Source organism: Phasianus colchicus, chromosome 8 (genome assembly GCF_987193195.1).
Source record: "Phasianus colchicus chromosome 8, bPhaCol1.hap1.1, whole genome shotgun sequence".
In the NCBI taxonomy this organism is placed as follows: Eukaryota; Metazoa; Chordata; class Aves; order Galliformes; family Phasianidae; genus Phasianus; species Phasianus colchicus.
The window spans coordinates 35,948,062-35,966,542 of record NC_143443.1 but is presented as its reverse complement, the minus strand read 5'-3'; the positions used below and the strand labels follow the sequence as shown (position 1 = coordinate 35,966,542).

Sequence of the window (18,481 nt, the reverse complement as noted above, 5' to 3'; positions counted from 1 at the left end):
GCTTTCACTGTCCTTCCTGTAGTGAGGCACCCAGAACTGAACAAAGTACTCAAGGTGAGGACTCACCAGTGCTGAGCACAGGAGGATGATCGCTTCCCTGCTCCTGCTGGCTCCAGTTCTTTGCATTGCACTTCCAATCTAAACCGTTCCTTCTGCGGTAGCGCTTGCATCCTCACTTAGGGCTGGAGCTCAAGAGGTCAACACAACAGAAAGAACACAACGTGCAACTGGAAGACATGACTCCAAGCTCACAAGAGTCAACTCTCTGACCTTGGGCACAACTCACAAACCATGAGCCAGGCCCCTCCATTACCAGTTCGGAGAAAGGGAGATAACCCCTTCACTCCCTTAAGCAAAGAACTGAAAAGAAAAATAAGAACAAGCATAGCAGACATAGCTGCTCCAGTCCAGCTTTGGATCCCCTCAGATCAGAGGGCAAAGATCAAAGCCCTACAGCATGGAACAAAAATCAGTTGCCTCTTTCCAGGAAAGAGCACTCACCCAACAGTCCACAGCAGGCAGTCTCCAGCAAAAGACACTGCCTTGGGGGCTGCCAGCCCTTAAATGAGGTGAGGGAGGGGTGGAGCCAGGCTCAGCCCCACCTGGTCCCACAGCTGCATTGCTTCCACCTGTGCTTGCAGGGCTGCACCACCCCTCACCAGATGCTCCATCACTGCTTCAGGCTGTGATCTCAAAGTTCCCATAATGTCATGAATAAAAAAAATTAAAAAAAAAAAAAAAGTGAATTAGGTCTGCCTGTCTGGCAAGGGGAAGTTTATCACTGAATGAGCAAGGATGGCCCACATATTTTGATTCCAGTCAGATGTCCTCAAAGGCAACTGATAAAATTTCTCATAGGTAGGAGAGCACAGATTTTCATACTGATGCAGCAAGATGCTGAGAAGCCGCATGTGCAGCGAAAAGGCTGCGATTACGGTGTGAGTGGAGCGAGTGCTGTTTGCCAAACTGTCAGGGTCAGCTTATGGCTCCCCAGTGAGAAATGTGCATTACCTACTCACGCAGCGATTAAAGACCATCGTGAAAATATTTTACGATTTGGTGTCCTCAGTGGGTGAAGCTGGCACCTGCCTGTAAGGCACCGTGTAGCCATTGGGCTCCAACATCAATCCCAAACCCCAAAGAAGTCGGGAGGCTGCAGCGTGCGTACTTCGTGCAGCCCCTGCGCTCCTCGAGTCACAGATCACTGACGTACCGCAGGACCCATTTCTGCTGCGGCACGACGTGGGATTGCTGAAGTCACTGCAGATCTGGAGAACAGACAAAGCATCTCCAGAACGCACTCCCCGTACAACTTGCCCACATGCAGGGGGCACAAGCCCCATTTTGGGGGCAATGATCCCCACTTGTGGGGTGCTACCCTCACCCCACTGTCACAGCCATGCCCCGAGGACACCATCACCCCACTGCGCATGGCCAGCAACGTCTCCCCGGACTCCACTCCCACAGGCATCCCCGTCCCTGTCCTCAAGCCGGCAACATCGGCATGGAGCAAAGCGGGGCAGGGGGCGTGGGAGGACTTGAGGGGACATGAGAGGGCACATGGGGACACAGGGACATGGGGGGACACGGAGGGACACGGGGTTGACGCGTGGGGTCAGAACTACAGAGGCAAGAGGAGGTGGCACGTGGAGGTGACACAAGGAGGTGGCAGGCTGTGCCAGGAGTTTGAGCAGCAGTGCGGGGCAGATGAGCAGTGCCAGCCCAACGTGGGGGTGATGGTGACACTCCAGGATGAGGAGCTGCTACTGTTTTTCAAGCAGGTAGGAGTTTGTTATCCATACATAATACTGCACTTGTTGTTTTCTTTTTTAAATCAGTGACAGTATGCGATCTGATCCAATGTCTTTGAAAAGTGTGGTTTCAGGATTGTCAGCTGAAACAGCAGCAGAACACAGGCCGTTGCCTGTGGGGGAAGGGACGGGGAAGGAAGTGAGGAAAGAAAGGAGGAAGCCTGAAAAAGGAATGGGGATGGCACGGGGCGAAGGAAGGGGGCGAGACATAGGGGAATGAAGGGAAAAGGACAGAATAGCGGTGGAGCAGCCTAAAAAGCAGCAACAAGCTCTGGGAGGACTGCAGAGTGCCAGATTCTGTAGCGGGTGTGTATCTGTGTGTGTATGTTGTCATTACCTGCCTGGTTTGGGGTCGGGGCTGTTGTCGCTTCTGAGCTCCTGCAGTGGGAAGAGCTTGAGCAATCGGTGCCCATGCAGAACTGCAGCACGGGGGAGCGCTTGGTAAGGACAGCCCTGCAGCCCTCAGCTGGACGAACTTCTTCCGTGTGTCCAGACTGTGAGCTGTGCAGCCGTGCCTGGCTGCACCGCTCCAGCTCAGAGTCCGCTGCCTGAAGCTGCATCTTTGCTGCCTTCCCTCCTGCCCAGAGCCTCGAAGCTGCTCCCACAGTCCTCTGCCCACCCCCAACATGCCAGAGAAGACATCTGGCAGCGGGCTGGAGGAATCCCAGCACCCTGTTTTCCTTCTGCCCGCAGCTCTCTCCTCCTCTGCCACACAGGGCAGCAGCCTGCAAAATGGGAATGGTCGGGAGGAAAGGGAGCACTGGCAGGAGCGACTGCTGCAGCTGGCCGGGGGGGTCTGCGTCCCCCGGGCCCTTGTGGGCTATCTGTCCAGCTGCAGGAGGACCAGAGAAGGGCAGATAAAAAGGTGCAGCTGAGCAAGCAGTGGACCTGCACAACTCTCTGGCCATCCTGCCGATGGCAGCTGTGACACATCGATTCCTTCCATGCAGCTGAATTCATGTTTTCCATCTGTAAACTTAAGTGGAGAACTGCAGGTTTTGTTAATCTTTGTGGAAATGATGTAACGGTCCCCAAGAATCTCAGAACTGCAACTTTGTCTCTGCCTGCGTCGACCTGCTAGGGCCTAAAACTACCCGTTTTATGGCATTAAAAAGAATAAAAAGCCAAAAATGAAACCTGGAGTTGAAGAAAGACCTTGGAAAAAAACCACATTAAAATGTGAACAAGACAGAGGCTGAGCAAACGTTAATATAGCCCTGTGCTTTCTGCCAAAGTGCTTTATTTCGTTATCGTTAAATTTGCCGGGCAGTTACATTTCGGTATGTGAATATTTAGAAACAGTGCAATGGATGCTGGCAAAAACGAGTCTGTTTTCTTTTTTAACAGATATTCATAAGCACTTAGCACAGCTTTCCGGGGTCTGGAGTAGTTTCCCTTTGTTTTCTTCGTCTTTTCCCCCCGCTTCGAACTTCGCGCTCTTCCCCCGTCATCACAACGCGGAACGGATCGCCACGGCCTGCGCCGCGGGTCCCCGGCAATGCCGCCGGAGTTCTTCCCGCGGTCTCTGCTGCCACCTCGTGGCCAATGCGCGGAACTGCCGCTGCCCGCTGCTCAGGCCGGCAAGCTGTACAACGCATGCGCGTAGAAACGCGGAAGAGGCCTTTTAACCGCTCTGCGCCGCTAATCCGCCGCTCTCTATGGTGATCAGTCCTCCAGATAATAGCGAACACGCGCGCGTTAACTGAAAGATAGCAATTGTTTCGACAGACCACTGCGGGGACGGGCAAGCAGCCGATTCTCGGAGCGCCGGCTCAGCGATAATTTCCCCTTCTAATCCAGGATGCCCCTCGTCTATTTCCGCCGATTTATGCCCGAGCCCTCCCGGGAACGGACCGGGTCGGCTCACGGCTGCCCCTCAGCGCCTCGTGGCACCCAACGTGCTTGCCGCCGCGGTGGAGGAGCAGACGTTTGGGGCTCCAGCCCCAGCCCTGCACCGCAGCGTTCCCGGAAAAGCAAGTCTCGCGAGAGCAACGCACACGGGCCAAGCTAGGCACCGCGCACGCGGCAGTCTCCGCACCGCACTACGCAGGCGCGGTTCTCGAGACAACAGCACGGAGTACGGACGCGCGATTCATGAGAAAGCACGACGCATGCGCCAGTGGTTTAAAAAAAAAAAAAGAAGAAGAAGAAAAAAAAAAGCGCTACGCACGCACTGGATTCTGTTCCGAACGGGGCAAGCGCCGGACTCTGCCCGCCACGGCGCATGCGCCTGGCTGTGCCCCGCAATGCGCGTGTGCCACGTGCTCTGCGCGCGCGCCAGCCTCGACGCCGCAATACGCACGCTTTCCTCACGGCCGCAAAACGCACGCGCCGTCGTTTGCAGCGCCTTCAGTACGCTCTCGAAGCAGACCGGGGCATAAAACCGCCCGAGGAAACAGACGAGGAGCATTCTGGATCGGAAGAGAGAAAAGTGTCGCGGAGCCGGCGGTCCAAGTATTGACTGCTCACCTGCATCTCAGGGCTTCGAAGAAATGTGTGCGATTGGAAAGCTTGTGGCGCATGCGCACTACTTCCCGGGGGACCGAGCACCGCTTCCGCGTGCCTGCGCGCACGCGCCCTGCTGCCTGCGGCGACGTAGCGACGCTGCCGCAATTCTGCCGATTGACCGCGTGGGGGCACCAGAGACAGCTGAAACAACCTCGATGCAGTTCCCCCGATTGGCCACGAGGGGGCGCGAGAGATCGCGGAAACAACCGCGACGCACTTTTGCCGATCGGCCACGCGGTGGCACCAGAGACCGCGGAAATCACTTCGCCGCTTGGACTGCTGTGGGTCTGCACCAAGCCATCGCCAGCCCGTTCTCTCTTTTGATGGCAGAGGAAAAACACAGAAGGGAGAGGGGGGAAGGGAAGACGACAAAGACAACGAAGGAAATCTTCGACAAACCCACCAAACCTGCGCTCAGTGCGTAGGGGTACTTGTCAATAAACAAATAACCAGCAAATTGATGTTGTCAAGATTTTTATTACTCTATTTTTTGCAGCCAGCGTCCGAGGTAATGAAAAACCTCGTACGAAGCGGGCAGATGCGTGCAGCCAAGCCATGGCTTGGAACGATTAACCACATTTGGTTTTGACACCACGTTTGTGAGAAACACTCAAAGCCAAAAAATTCAGGTTAGGCCAGGATCTCAGTGATAGCAGCAAAGTTTATTCGTCATTGCAATAACAGGCTCATGTCCCCTATTAGCGAGGGAGGGACTGCGCAACAGTCAGCGAAATTCATTCCGTTCTATACTCCAAACCCAACGCAGGTAACGCTCTCCTGGCATTCATTGGTTGAGCGGCTCAGGCTTACACTCTCCCCGATGCTGTTGCTATGATACATTTCCATATAAGCTCCATTACCAACCCGTTGTTCTTTCGTATGTTTTGTACTTCTCCATGGAGATACGAGGGCCATATTTCCAAGAGTGAGCACAAGCGTTCTGTCCTGTGCTGGGCTCTCTTTCTCCAGCCCGCATCTTTGCCTTGTTTTGCACCTGGCTCACTTCCACCCCAGTCAGAACGCCCCCAATCTTTAACTTTCTACTCTGTTCAGCAGCTTTCTTAGTGGAAGGAAAACAGCTATTTCACAAGAGGGTTATAAGTTCAGTGAAGGTCAATACTACGTACCGAAAACACTAAAAGCTTCTACTGCAAAAACACAACCTACCTTTCACAACCAGACCCAGAACCAACCCCCAAGGAGCACCGCCACTCACAGCTCCCCACCCGCACTCTGCACCGCCGATCACCGCCCCCTGAGCTCAGCCAGTAAGCCAGTTCTCAGCCCACCTCGTTGTCCACTCACCTATCCCACGCTTCCTCAGCTTCATTTGCAGGATGTCGTGGGAGACTGTACCAAAAGCATTGCTGAAGTCAAGGCAGACGACATCCACTGCAGCAGCACCTGAAATGGTCCATCCCACTCGGGCTGAAGCTTTGATTCCTTACACGTGCGTGTTAGGACCCAGCCTCCAGCACGGAATGAGGGCACTAGAAATTCCAGAGGTGGAGCTCGAGACAGCAGTCCATGTCCCTTGAGGGATAACAGAGAAGCAGACAACCCGAGTATGTAGTTCTTAGGAAACTTATCCTTGGCTTCAAGAGAGGGCATCTCACCTCTCCCTCCCAAGTACATCAACCCAAACAACACTTCATATGTTGATACTCCCAAGTCTTTTCTGGGAGCGGTTCGTATTCTGAGAAGGGCTACAGGTAAACGCTTTGGCCATGGTCATTTGGTCTCTAAAATCCATTTTGACAAGCGCTTTGTCAGCATCTGACCGATCCATCCTACTTTCCCTGAAGAAGGAGGGTGCCGGTGAGTACGGAACTCCCGCTTGATTTCTAGAGTTCTCATTAGCTCCTGTAGGACTTGTGAAGTAAAGTGGTTTCCCTTATCTGAGACGATATTCTACGTGATCCCATATCTAGGGATCGCGCCCAGGTGTAGAGTCCTTAGCGCAGAAAAGACAGGGACCTGTTGGAGCATCCAGAGGACCAAGGGTAAATCCTGCCTGACCAATCTAGCGGCCGTCTGTGATGGTGTCACTGCATCAACAGCCAAGTGAAGAACCACTGATATCATCCACCTGGACTTCAGCAAGGCCTCTGACACAACATCCTTCTTTCCAAATTGGAAGGATACGGATTCGGTGAGCGGACCGTTCAATGGACAAAGAACCGGCTGCAGCATCGAGTGCAGGAGCCAACGGCTCCGTGTCTGGATGGTGATCGGTGATGAATGGCATCTCAAAGGGGTCCGTGCTGGGGCTGAGACTCTTCAGTATCTTTGTCAGTGGCATCACCAGCGGGATCGAGCGCACCCTCAGAAAATTTGCTGACGACACCAAGCTGTGGGGAGCAGTGACACGCCAGAGGGACGGGACGCCAACCACAGGGACCTCAACAGGCTCGAGCAGCGGGCACAGACAAACCTCATCAGCTTCAACAAATCCAGGTGCAGTGTCTTGCACCTGGGATAAGAGAACCCCCCACTACCGATACGTGCTGGGGGATGAAAGGGCTGAGCCTAGGCCTGTCCCAAAAGACCTGGTGGACGGCAAGCTGTACACGAGCCAGCCAAGTGCCCTCCCAGCCCAGAAAACCAGCCACATCCTGGTCTGCACCAAAAGATGTGCGGTCAGCAGGTGAAAAGAAGTGATCCTGCCGCTCTGCTCTGTGCTGAAGAGGCCGCACCTGGAGTACTGTGTCCATATGAAGAGCCCTCAGTGCAGAAGAGACATGGACCCGTTGGAGCACATGCAGAGGATGGCCACAAGAAAAAAAAAAAAAAAAAAGAACCGAAGGATCAAACGCCTCACCTGTGAGGACAGGCTGAGAGAGCTGGGGCTGTTCAGCCCGGAGAAGTGAAGGCTCCGAGGTGACCTGGTAACAGCCTTTCGATACCCAAAGGGGAGCTAAAGGAAAGAAGAAGGGAAAATTTAGGTTAGATATCAGGAAAATATCTTTCACAGCAAGGGACAAGGGGAAACATTTTAAGCTGGGGGAGGGAAGATTTAGGTTGGACGCCAGGGGGAAGTTCTTCACAGAGAGAGCGGTGAGGTGCTGGAACAGCTGCCCAGAGAGGCTGTGGATGCCCCGTCCATCCCTGGAGGTGTTCAAGGCCAGGTTGGATGGGGCCCTGGGCAGCCTGGTCTAGTATGAAATGGGGAGGTTGATGGCCCTGCACGTAGCAGGGGGGTTGGAGATTCACGATCCTCGAGGTCCCTTCCAACCCGGGACCTTCTGTGACTCTGCGCAGTGGACCAGGTTGCCCAGAGATGTGGTGGATGCCCTGTCCCTTCCAAGGTGACACGCAGGGCAACCTGATCCAGCTGTGAATGTCCCTGTTCATTGTGGGCGAGTTGGACTAGACCATCATAAATGGTCGCTTCCGACTCTAAGGAGTCTCTGGTATGATACCTGAAGCCATGTCCACAAAGAACATCGATGGCCTGGTGAGCAATCAGGGTAGGTGGGGAAGCCTGTGTGCTCAACAGCTCTGGGGAAACTCACCAAGTAGTCCAGTCAGGAAGATTCACATCAGCCATAGAGCCTCTCTGTGCCAGTGCCAGTATTCAGCACACCAGAGGTACTGCTTCATCACACTGGTGGGTCCCATAGCTGCAGAGCTAGCTACTGAATGGCAGTCAGGGGATGGAAGGAAGAGGGGTGGGGAGATTGGCTATCATACAGACTAGGAAACTAACAGCATCCCCTGACAATTGGGATGGAGATACCTGGGGCGATCCAGACGAAGTGGTCCAGTAGAAGACAATCCTTTGTTTCCTATGAATACGAAGCCAGGTCTGCCATAAAAACAGAAAGAACCCTAGGACCCTGGGGTGGACAGCCACAGCGTGCTCTGAGAACTGTGCCCTGACATCTGTTACTACTGACAAATTTGTAAGGGAGGTCTAGGAGAGAACCAGACAAGACAGGAACAGAATACTCGTGTTCAGTATGCTCAAGCAGTGGAGACTGTATTACACTACGTGCGGATGAAGAAAACGGCCACTGGGGCCGGGGGTTTTCTTAAGCTCAGGTCCCAGCCCGATACATGCACCTCACCCTACTACTAGCCACAAAGCTTATTGGGACGGAAGCTTATTGGGCCCAGGGAGCAAGGCGAGCCCCTTGTGACCCCCATTCCATCTTTAAGTGAGCGTCCTACAGCCATCGCAAAACCCACCTGCATACAAGCAATGCACGAACAAGGGATTCGCGGCATTTCATTATCCGCTGCACAGATTTCACAGTGCTTAAACCACTAACCAGAGGAGCCCCGAGAACCCTTAAACCCCATCGTGCTGCAAAACAGAACGGGATCCAAAGAGACACGGAACATAGTTTAAATACGTGCCCTTAAACAATACTCTGCATGGGCGGAATTAATACGTGGCACAGGAGACACAGAGGGGACGTGGGCAGAGGACACAGGGAGGACACAGACACAGGCGGGACACGAGGTCACAGAGGGAACATGGAGGGGGATGCAGAGGGTACGCGTCATGAAATGGATTGGGACCACGTGGTAGCAGACAAACCGAGTTTGGAGTCTCAGGTTGGAGATTAGGCAATGAGAATCATGAAAGAGGGAACAGAGACTTCACAAGAAGGTATTGAACTTAAGAAGAGTTACAGAGGAAACCTGGAGAACACAGGATCCCTTTACGGAAAAGCGCACTAGCTCCAGGCATTTCCAGAGTTGCAATGCTCAGTCAGCCAACCAGCATTACCTTGGGACTGACTGAAGCATTCCAGGAATGAGACAAGAGCAAAAGAAAGGAATGTATGTCAGCCCCTCCATTACCAGTTCGGAGAAAGGGAGATAACCCCTTCACTCCCTTAAGCAAAGAACTGAAAAGAAAAATAAGAACAAGCATAGCAGACATAGCTGCTCCAGTCCAGCTTTGGATCCCCTCAGATCAGAGGGCAAAGATCAAAGCCCTACAGCATGGAACAAAAATCAGTTGCCTCTTTCCAGGAAAGAGCACTCACCCAACAGTCCACAGCAGGCAGTCTCCAGCAAAAGACACTGCCTTGGGGGCTGCCAGCCCTTAAATGAGGTGAGGGAGGGGTGGAGCCAGGCTCAGCCCCACCTGGTCCCACAGCTGCATTGCTTCCACCTGTGCTTGCAGGGCTGCACCACCCCTCACCAGATGCTCCATCACTGCTTCAGGCTGTGATCTCAAAGTTCCCATAACGTCATGAATAAAAAAAATTAAAAAAAAAAAAAAAGTGAATTAGGTCTGCCTGTCTGGCAAGGGGAAGTTTATCACTGAATGAGCAAGGATGGCCCACATATTTTGATTCCAGTCAGATGTCCTCAAAGGCAACTGATAAAATTTCTCATAGGTAGGAGAGCACAGATTTTCATACTGATGCAGCAAGATGCTGAGAAGCCGCATGTGCAGCGAAAAGGCTGCGATTACGGTGTGAGTGGAGCGAGTGCTGTTTGCCAAACTGTCAGGGTCAGCTTATGGCTCCCCAGTGAGAAATGTGCATTACCTACTCACGCAGCGATTAAAGACCATCGTGAAAATATTTTACGATTTGGTGTCCTCAGTGGGTGAAGCTGGCACCTGCCTGTAAGGCACCGTGTAGCCATTGGGCTCCAACATCAATCCCAAACCCCAAAGAAGTCGGGAGGCTGCAGCGTGCGTACTTCGTGCAGCCCCTGCGCTCCTCGAGTCACAGATCACTGACGTACCGCAGGACCCATTTCTGCTGCGGCACGACGTGGGATTGCTGAAGTCACTGCAGATCTGGAGAACAGACAAAGCATCTCCAGAACGCACTCCCCGTACAACTTGCCCACATGCAGGGGGCACAAGCCCCATTTTGGGGGCAATGATCCCCACTTGTGGGGTGCTACCCTCACCCCACTGTCACAGCCATGCCCCGAGGACACCATCACCCCACTGCGCATGGCCAGCAACGTCTCCCCGGACTCCACTCCCACAGGCATCCCCGTCCCTGTCCTCAAGCCGGCAACATCGGCATGGAGCAAAGCGGGGCAGGGGGCGTGGGAGGACTTGAGGGGACATGAGAGGGCACATGGGGACACAGGGACATGGGGGGACACGGAGGGACACGGGGTTGACGCGTGGGGTCAGAACTACAGAGGCAAGAGGAGGTGGCACGTGGAGGTGACACAAGGAGGTGGCAGGCTGTGCCAGGAGTTTGAGCAGCAGTGCGGGGCAGATGAGCAGTGCCAGCCCAACGTGGGGGTGATGGTGACACTCCAGGATGAGGAGCTGCTACTGTTTTTCAAGCAGGTAGGAGTTTGTTATCCATACATAATACTGCACTTGTTGTTTTCTTTTTTAAATCAGTGACAGTATGCGATCTGATCCAATGTCTTTGAAAAGTGTGGTTTCAGGATTGTCAGCTGAAACAGCAGCAGAACACAGGCCGTTGCCTGTGGGGGAAGGGACGGGGAAGGAAGTGAGGAAAGAAAGGAGGAAGCCTGAAAAAGGAATGGGGATGGCACGGGGCGAAGGAAGGGGGCGAGACATAGGGGAATGAAGGGAAAAGGACAGAATAGCGGTGGAGCAGCTTAAAAAGCAGCAACAAGCTCTGGGAGGACTGCAGAGTGCCAGATTCTGTAGCGGGTGTGTATCTGTGTGTGTATGTTGTCATTACCTGCCTGGTTTGGGGTCGGGGCTGTTGTCGCTTCTGAGCTCCTGCAGTGGGAAGAGCTTGAGCAATCGGTGCCCATGCAGAACTGCAGCACGGGGGAGCGCTTGGTAAGGACAGCCCTGCAGCCCTCAGCTGGACGAACTTCTTCCGTGTGTCCAGACTGTGAGCTGTGCAGCCGTGCCTGGCTGCACCGCTCCAGCTCAGAGTCCGCTGCCTGAAGCTGCATCTTTGCTGCCTTCCCTCCTGCCCAGAGCCTCGAAGCTGCTCCCACAGTCCTCTGCCCACCCCCAACATGCCAGAGAAGACATCTGGCAGCGGGCTGGAGGAATCCCAGCACCCTGTTTTCCTTCTGCCCGCAGCTCTCTCCTCCTCTGCCACACAGGGCAGCAGCCTGCAAAATGGGAATGGTCGGGAGGAAAGGGAGCACTGGCAGGAGCGACTGCTGCAGCTGGCCGGGGGGGTCTGCGTCCCCCGGGCCCTTGTGGGCTATCTGTCCAGCTGCAGGAGGACCAGAGAAGGGCAGATAAAAAGGTGCAGCTGAGCAAGCAGTGGACCTGCACAACTCTCTGGCCATCCTGCCGATGGCAGCTGTGACACATCGATTCCTTCCATGCAGCTGAATTCATGTTTTCCATCTGTAAACTTAAGTGGAGAACTGCAGGTTTTGTTAATCTTTGTGGAAATGATGTAACGGTCCCCAAGAATCTCAGAACTGCAACTTTGTCTCTGCCTGCGTCGACCTGCTAGGGCCTAAAACTACCCGTTTTATGGCATTAAAAAGAATAAAAAGCCAAAAATGAAACCTGGAGTTGAAGAAAGACCTTGGAAAAAAACCACATTAAAATGTGAACAAGACAGAGGCTGAGCAAACGTTAATATAGCCCTGTGCTTTCTGCCAAAGTGCTTTATTTCGTTATCGTTAAATTTGCCGGGCAGTTACATTTCGGTATGTGAATATTTAGAAACAGTGCAATGGATGCTGGCAAAAACGAGTCTGTTTTCTTTTTTAACAGATATTCATAAGCACTTAGCACAGCTTTCCGGGGTCTGGAGTAGTTTCCCTTTGTTTTCTTCGTCTTTTCCCCCCGCTTCGAACTTCGCGCTCTTCCCCCGTCATCACAACGCGGAACGGATCGCCACGGCCTGCGCCGCGGGTCCCCGGCAATGCCGCCGGAGTTCTTCCCGCGGTCTCTGCTGCCACCTCGTGGCCAATGCGCGGAACTGCCGCTGCCCGCTGCTCAGGCCGGCAAGCTGTACAACGCATGCGCGTAGAAACGCGGAAGAGGCCTTTTAACCGCTCTGCGCCGCTAATCCGCCGCTCTCTATGGTGATCAGTCCTCCAGATAATAGCGAGCACGCGCGCGTCAACTGAAAGATAGCAATTGTTTCGACAGACCACTGCGGGGACGGGCAAGCAGCCGATTCTCGGAGCGCCGGCTCAGCGATAATTTCCCCTTCTAATCCAGGATGCCCCTCGTCTATTTCCGCCGATTTATGCCCGAGCCCTCCCGGGAACGGACCGGGTCGGCTCACGGCTGCCCCTCAGCGCCTCGTGGCACCCAACGTGCTTGCCGCCGCGGTGGAGGAGCAGACGTTTGGGGCTCCAGCCCCAGCCCTGCACCGCAGCGTTCCCGGAAAAGCAAGTCTCGCGAGAGCAACGCACACGGGCCAAGCTAGGCACCGCGCACGCGGCAGTCTCCGCACCGCACTACGCAGGCGCGGTTCTCGAGACAACAGCACGGAGTACGGACGCGCGATTCATGAGAAAGCACGACGCATGCGCCAGTGGTTTAAAAAAAAAAAAAAGAAGAAGAAGAAAAAAAAAAGCGCTACGCACGCACTGGATTCTGTTCCGAACGGGGCAAGCGCCGGACTCTGCCCGCCACGGCGCATGCGCCTGGCTGTGCCCCGCAATGCGCGTGTGCCACGTGCTCTGCGCGCGCGCCAGCCTCGACGCCGCAATACGCACGCTTTCCTCACGGCCGCAAAACGCACGCGCCGTCGTTTGCAGCGCCTTCAGTACGCTCTCGAAGCAGACCGGGGCATAAAACCGCCCGAGGAAACAGACGAGGAGCATTCTGGATCGGAAGAGAGAAAAGTGTCGCGGAGCCGGCGGTCCAAGTATTGACTGCTCACCTGCATCTCAGGGCTTCGAAGAAATGTGTGCGATTGGAAAGCTTGTGGCGCATGCGCACTACTTCCCGGGGGACCGAGCACCGCTTCCGCGTGCCTGCGCGCACGCGCCCTGCTGCCTGCGGCGACGTAGCGACGCTGCCGCAATTCTGCCGATTGACCGCGTGGGGGCACCAGAGACAGCTGAAACAACCTCGATGCAGTTCCCCCGATTGGCCACGAGGGGGCGCGAGAGATCGCGGAAACAACCGCGACGCACTTTTGCCGATCGGCCACGCGGTGGCACCAGAGACCGCGGAAATCACTTCGCCGCTTGGACTGCTGTGGGTCTGCACCAAGCCATCGCCAGCCCGTTCTCTCTTTTGATGGCAGAGGAAAAACACAGAAGGGAGAGGGGGGAAGGGAAGACGACAAAGACAACGAAGGAAATCTTCGACAAACCCACCAAACCTGCGCTCAGTGCGTAGGGGTACTTGTCAATAAACAAATAACCAGCAAATTGATGTTGTCAAGATTTTTATTACTCTATTTTTTGCAGCCAGCGTCCGAGGTAATGAAAAACCTCGTACGAAGCGGGCAGATGCGTGCAGCCAAGCCATGGCTTGGAACGATTAACCACATTTGGTTTTGACACCACGTTTGTGAGAAACACTCAAAGCCAAAAAATTCAGGTTAGGCCAGGATCTCAGTGATAGCAGCAAAGTTTATTCGTCATTGCAATAACAGGCTCATGTCCCCTATTAGCGAGGGAGGGACTGCGCAACAGTCAGCGAAATTCATTCCGTTCTATACTCCAAACCCAACGCAGGTAACGCTCTCCTGGCATTCATTGGTTGAGCGGCTCAGGCTTACACTCTCCCCGATGCTGTTGCTATGATACATTTCCATATAAGCTCCATTACCAACCCGTTGTTCTTTCGTATGTTTTGTACTTCTCCATGGAGATACGAGGGCCATATTTCCAAGAGTGAGCACAAGCGTTCTGTCCTGTGCTGGGCTCTCTTTCTCCAGCCCGCATCTTTGCCTTGTTTTGCACCTGGCTCACTTCCACCCCAGTCAGAACGCCCCCAATCTTTAACTTTCTACTCTGTTCAGCAGCTTTCTTAGTGGAAGGAAAACAGCTATTTCACAAGAGGGTTATAAGTTCAGTGAAGGTCAATACTACGTACCGAAAACACTAAAAGCTTCTACTGCAAAAACACAACCTACCTTTCACAACCAGACCCAGAACCAACCCCCAAGGAGCACCGCCACTCACAGCTCCCCACCCGCACTCTGCACCGCCGATCACCGCCCCCTGAGCTCAGCCAGTAAGCCAGTTCTCAGCCCACCTCGTTGTCCACTCATCAGTCCCACGCTTCCTCAGCTTCATTTGCAGGATGTCGTGGGAGACTGTATCAAAAGCATTGCTGAAGTCAAGGCAGACGACATCCACTGCAGCAGCACCTGAAATGGTCCATCCCACTCGGGCTGAAGCTTTGATTCCTTACACGTGCGTGTTAGGACCCAGCCTCCAGCACGGAATGAGGGCACTAGAAATTCCAGAGGTGGAGCTCGAGACAGCAGTCCATGTCCCTTGATGGATAACAGAGAAGCAGACAACCCGAGTATGTAGTTCTTAGGAAACTTATCCTTGGCTTCAAGAGAGGGCATCTCACCTCTCCCTCCCAAGTACATCAACCCAAACAACACTTCATACGTTGATACTCCCAAGTCTTTTCTGGGAGCAGTTCGTATTCTGAGAAGGGCTACAGGTAAACGCTTTGGCCATGGTCATTTGGTCTCTAAAATCCATTTTGACAAGCGCTTTGTCAGCATCTGACCGATCCATCCTACTTTCCCTGAAGAAGGAGGGTGCCGGTGAGTACGGAACTCCCGCTTGATTTCTAGAGTTCTCATTAGCTCCTGTAGGACTTGTGAAGTAAAGTGGTTTCCCTTATCTGAGACGATATTCTACGTGATCCCATATCTAGGGATCGCGCCCAGGTGTAGAGTCCTTAGCGCAGAAAAGACAGGGACCTGTTGGAGCACCCAGAGGACCAAGGGTAAATCCTGCCTGACCAATCTAGCGGCCGTCTGTGATGGTGTCACTGCATCAATAGCCAAGTGAAGAACCACTGATATCACCCACCTGGACTTCAGCAAGGCCTCTGACACAACATCCTTCTTTCCAAATTGGAAGGATACGGATTCGGTGAGCGGACCGTTCAATGGACAAAGAACCGGCTGCAGCATCGAGTCCAGGAGCCAACGGCTCCGTGTCTGGATGGTCATCGGTGATGAATGGCATCTCAAAGGGGTCCGTGCTGGGGCTGAGACTCTTCAGTATCTTCGTCAGTGGCATCACCAGCGGGATCGAGCGCACCCTCAGAAAATTTGCTGACGACACCAAGCTGTGGGGAGCAGTGACACGCCAGAGGGACGGGACGCCAACCACAGGGACCTCAACAGGCTCGAGCAGCGGGCACAGACAAACCTCATCAGCTTCAACAAATCCAGGTGCAGTGTCTTGCACCTGGGACAAGAGAACCCCCCACTACCGATACATGCTGGGGGATGAAAGGGCTGAGCCAAGGCCTGTCCCAAAAGACCTGGTGGACGGCAAGCTGTACACGAGCCAGCAAAGTGCCCTCCCAGCCCAGAAAACCAGCCACATCCTGGTCTGCACCAAAAGATGTGCGGTCAGCAGGTGAAAAGAAGTGATCCTGCCCCTCTGCTCTGTGCTGAAGAGGCCTCACCTGGAGTACTGTGTCCATATGAAGGGCCCTCAGTGCAGAAGAGACATGGACCCGTTGGAGCACATGCAGAGGATGGCCACAAGAAAAAAAAAAAAAAAAGAACCGAAGGATCAAACGCCTCACCTGTGAGGACAGGCTGAGAGAGCTGGGGCTGTTCAGCCCGGAGAAGTGAAGGCTCCGAGGTGACCTGGTAACAGCCTTTCGATACCCAAAGGGGAGCTAAAGGAAAGAAGAAGGGAAAATTTAGGTTAGATATCAGGAAAATATCTTTCACAGCAAGGGACAAGGGGAAACATTTTAAGCTGGGGGAGGGAAGATTTAGGTTGGACGCCAGGGGGAAGTTCTTCACAGAGAGAGCGGTGAGGTGCTGGAACAGCTGCCCAGAGAGGCTGTGGATGCCCCGTCCATCCCTGGAGGTGTTCAAGGCCAGGTTGGATGGGGCCCTGGGCAGCCTGGTCTAGTATGAAATGGGGAGGTTGATGGCCCTGCACGTAGCAGGGGGGTTGGAGATTCACGATCCTGAGGTCCCTTCCAACCCGGGACCTTCTGTGACTCTGCGCAGTGGACCAGGTTGCCCAGAGATGTGGTGGATGCCCTGTCCCTTCCAAGGTGACACGCAGGGCAACCTGATCCAGCTGTGAATGTCCCTGTTCATTGTGGGCGAGTTGGACTAGACCATCATAAATGGTCGCTTCCGACTCTAAGGAGTCTCTGGTATGATACCTGAAGCCATGTCCACAAAGAACATCGATGGCCTGGTGAGCAATCAGGGTAGGTGGGGAAGCCTGTGTGCTCAACAGCTCTGGGGAAACTCACCAAGTAGTCCAGTCAGGAAGATTCACATCAGCCATAGAGCCTCTCTGTGCCAGTGCCAGTATTCAGCACACCAGAGGTACTGCTTCATCACACTGGTGGGTCCCATAGCTGCAGAGCTAGCTACTGAATGGCAGTCAGGGGATGGAAGGAAGAGGGGTGGGGAGATTGGCTATCATACAGACTAGGAAACTAACAGCATCCCCTGACAATTGGGATGGAGATACCTGGGGCGATCCAGATGAAGTGGTCCAGTAGAAGACAATCCTTTGTTTCCTATGAATACGAAGCCAGGTCTGCCATAAAAACAGAAAGAACCCTAGGACCCTGGGGTGGACAGCCACAGCGTGCTCTGAGAACTGTGCCCTGACATCTGTTACTACTGACAAATTTGTAAGGGAGGTCTAGGAGAGAACCAGACAAGACAGGAACAGAATACTTGTGTTCAGTATGCTCAAGCAGTGGAGACCGTATTACACTACGTGCGGATGAAGAAAACGGCCACTGGGGCCGGGGGTTTTCTTAAGCTCAGGTCCCAGCCCGATACATGCACCTCACCCTACTACTAGCCACGAAGCTTATTGGGACGGAAGCTTATTGGGCCCAGGGAGCAAGGCGAGCCCCTTGTGACCCCCATTCCATCTTTAAGTGAGCGTCCTACAGCCATCGCAAAACCCACCTGCATACAAGCAATGCACGAACAAGGGATTCGCGGCATTTCATTATCCGCTGCACAGATTTCACAGTGCTTAAACCACTAACCAGAGGAGCCCCGAGAACCCTTAAACGCCATCGTGCTGCAAAACAGAACGGGATCCAAAGAGACACGGAACATAGTTTAAATACGTGCCCTTAAACAATACTCTGCATGGGCGGAATTAATACGTGGCACAGGAGACACAGAGGGGACGTGGGCAGAGGACACAGGGAGGACACAGACACAGGCGGGACACGAGGTCACAGAGGGAACATGGAGGGGGATGCAGAGGGTACGCGTCATGAAATGGATTGGGACCACGTGGTAGCAGACAAACCGAGTTTGGAGTCTCAGGTTGGAGATTAGGCAATGAGAATCATGAAAGAGGGAACAGAGACTTCACAAGAAGGTATTGAACTTAAGAAGAGTTACAGAGGAAACCTGGAGAACACAGGATCCCTTTACGGAAAAGCGCACTAGCTCCAGGCATTTCCAGAGTTGCAATGCTCAGTCAGCCAACCAGCATTACCTTGGGACTGACTGAAGCATTCCAGGAATGAGACAAGAGCAAAAGAAAGGAATGTATGTCAGCCCCTCCATTACCAGTTCGGAGAAAGGGAGATAACCCCTTCACTCCCTTAAGCAAAGAACTGAAAAGAAAAATAAGAACAAGCGTAGCAGACATAGCTGCTCCAGTCCAGCTTTGGATCCCCTCAGATCAGAGGGCAAAGATCAAAGCCCTACAGCATGGAACAAAAATCAGTTGCCTCTTTCCAGGAAAGAGCACTCACCCAACAGTCCACAGCAGGCAGTCTCCAGCAAAAGACACTGCCTTGGGGGCTGCCAGCCCTTAAATGAGGTGAGGGAGGGGTGGAGCCAGGCTCAGCCCCACCTGGTCCCACAGCTGCATTGCTTCCACCTGTGCTTGCAGGGCTGCACCACCCCTCACCAGATGCTCCATCACTGCTTCAGGCTGTGATCTCAAAGTTCCCATAACGTCATGAATAAAAAAAAAAAAAAAAAAAAAAAAAAGTGAATTGGGTCTGCCTGTCTGGCAAGGGGAAGTTTATCACTGAATGAGCAAGGATGGCCCACATATTTTGATTCCAGTCAGATGTCCTCAAAGGCAACTGATAA

General features: G+C 53.6%; 1 protein-coding gene and 1 long non-coding RNA gene across 6 annotated transcripts; both read right to left on the bottom strand.

Annotated features, from left to right (window-relative positions):
- Positions 1-4,858: 4,858 nt before the first annotated feature.
- Positions 4,859-9,521, bottom strand: LOC149917147 (uncharacterized). Of its 5 annotated transcripts, XM_090145723.1 has the most exons (4): positions 8,511-8,981; positions 8,059-8,127; positions 7,141-7,236; positions 4,859-6,670 (listed from the first exon to the last, which is right to left on the bottom strand). In XM_090145723.1, exons 1-4 carry the CDS (start codon positions 8,547-8,549, stop codon positions 6,569-6,571), a joined length of 306 nt encoding a protein of 101 aa, XP_090001849.1. In that variant the 5' UTR covers positions 8,550-8,981; the 3' UTR covers positions 4,859-6,568. The 5 variants fall into 5 exon arrangements, 1 of the variants encoding a protein (XP_090001849.1); XR_016468913.1 differs by lacking the exon at positions 8,511-8,981 and adding an exon at positions 9,320-9,521 and having other exon boundaries at positions 4,859-7,236; XR_016468911.1 differs by lacking the exon at positions 8,511-8,981 and having other exon boundaries at positions 4,859-7,236; positions 7,835-8,451.
- Positions 9,522-13,677: 4,156 nt separating this feature from the next.
- On the bottom strand, positions 13,678-17,110 carry LOC149917146 (uncharacterized). The gene is made up of 3 exons (XR_016468910.1): positions 16,651-17,110; positions 15,958-16,053; positions 13,678-15,489 (listed from the first exon to the last, which is right to left on the bottom strand). It is a non-coding gene; the product is annotated as an uncharacterized LOC149917146 (long non-coding RNA).
- Positions 17,111-18,481: the final 1,371 nt, after the last annotated feature.

Coding starts and splice junctions, on each gene's coding strand:
- LOC149917147 (XM_090145723.1), bottom strand. CDS start 8,549: ATGCCGCGAATCCCTTGTTCGTGCATTGCTTGTATGCAG. Junction 8,128..8,510: donor CGTGCATTGCTTGTATGCAG/GTGGGTTTTGCG, acceptor TTTTTATGGCAG/ACCTGGCTTCGTATTCATAG. Junction 6,671..7,140: donor CTCTCAGCCTGTCCTCACAG/GTGAGGCGTTTG, acceptor TGCTCCCCACAG/CTTGGTGTCGTCAGCAAATT.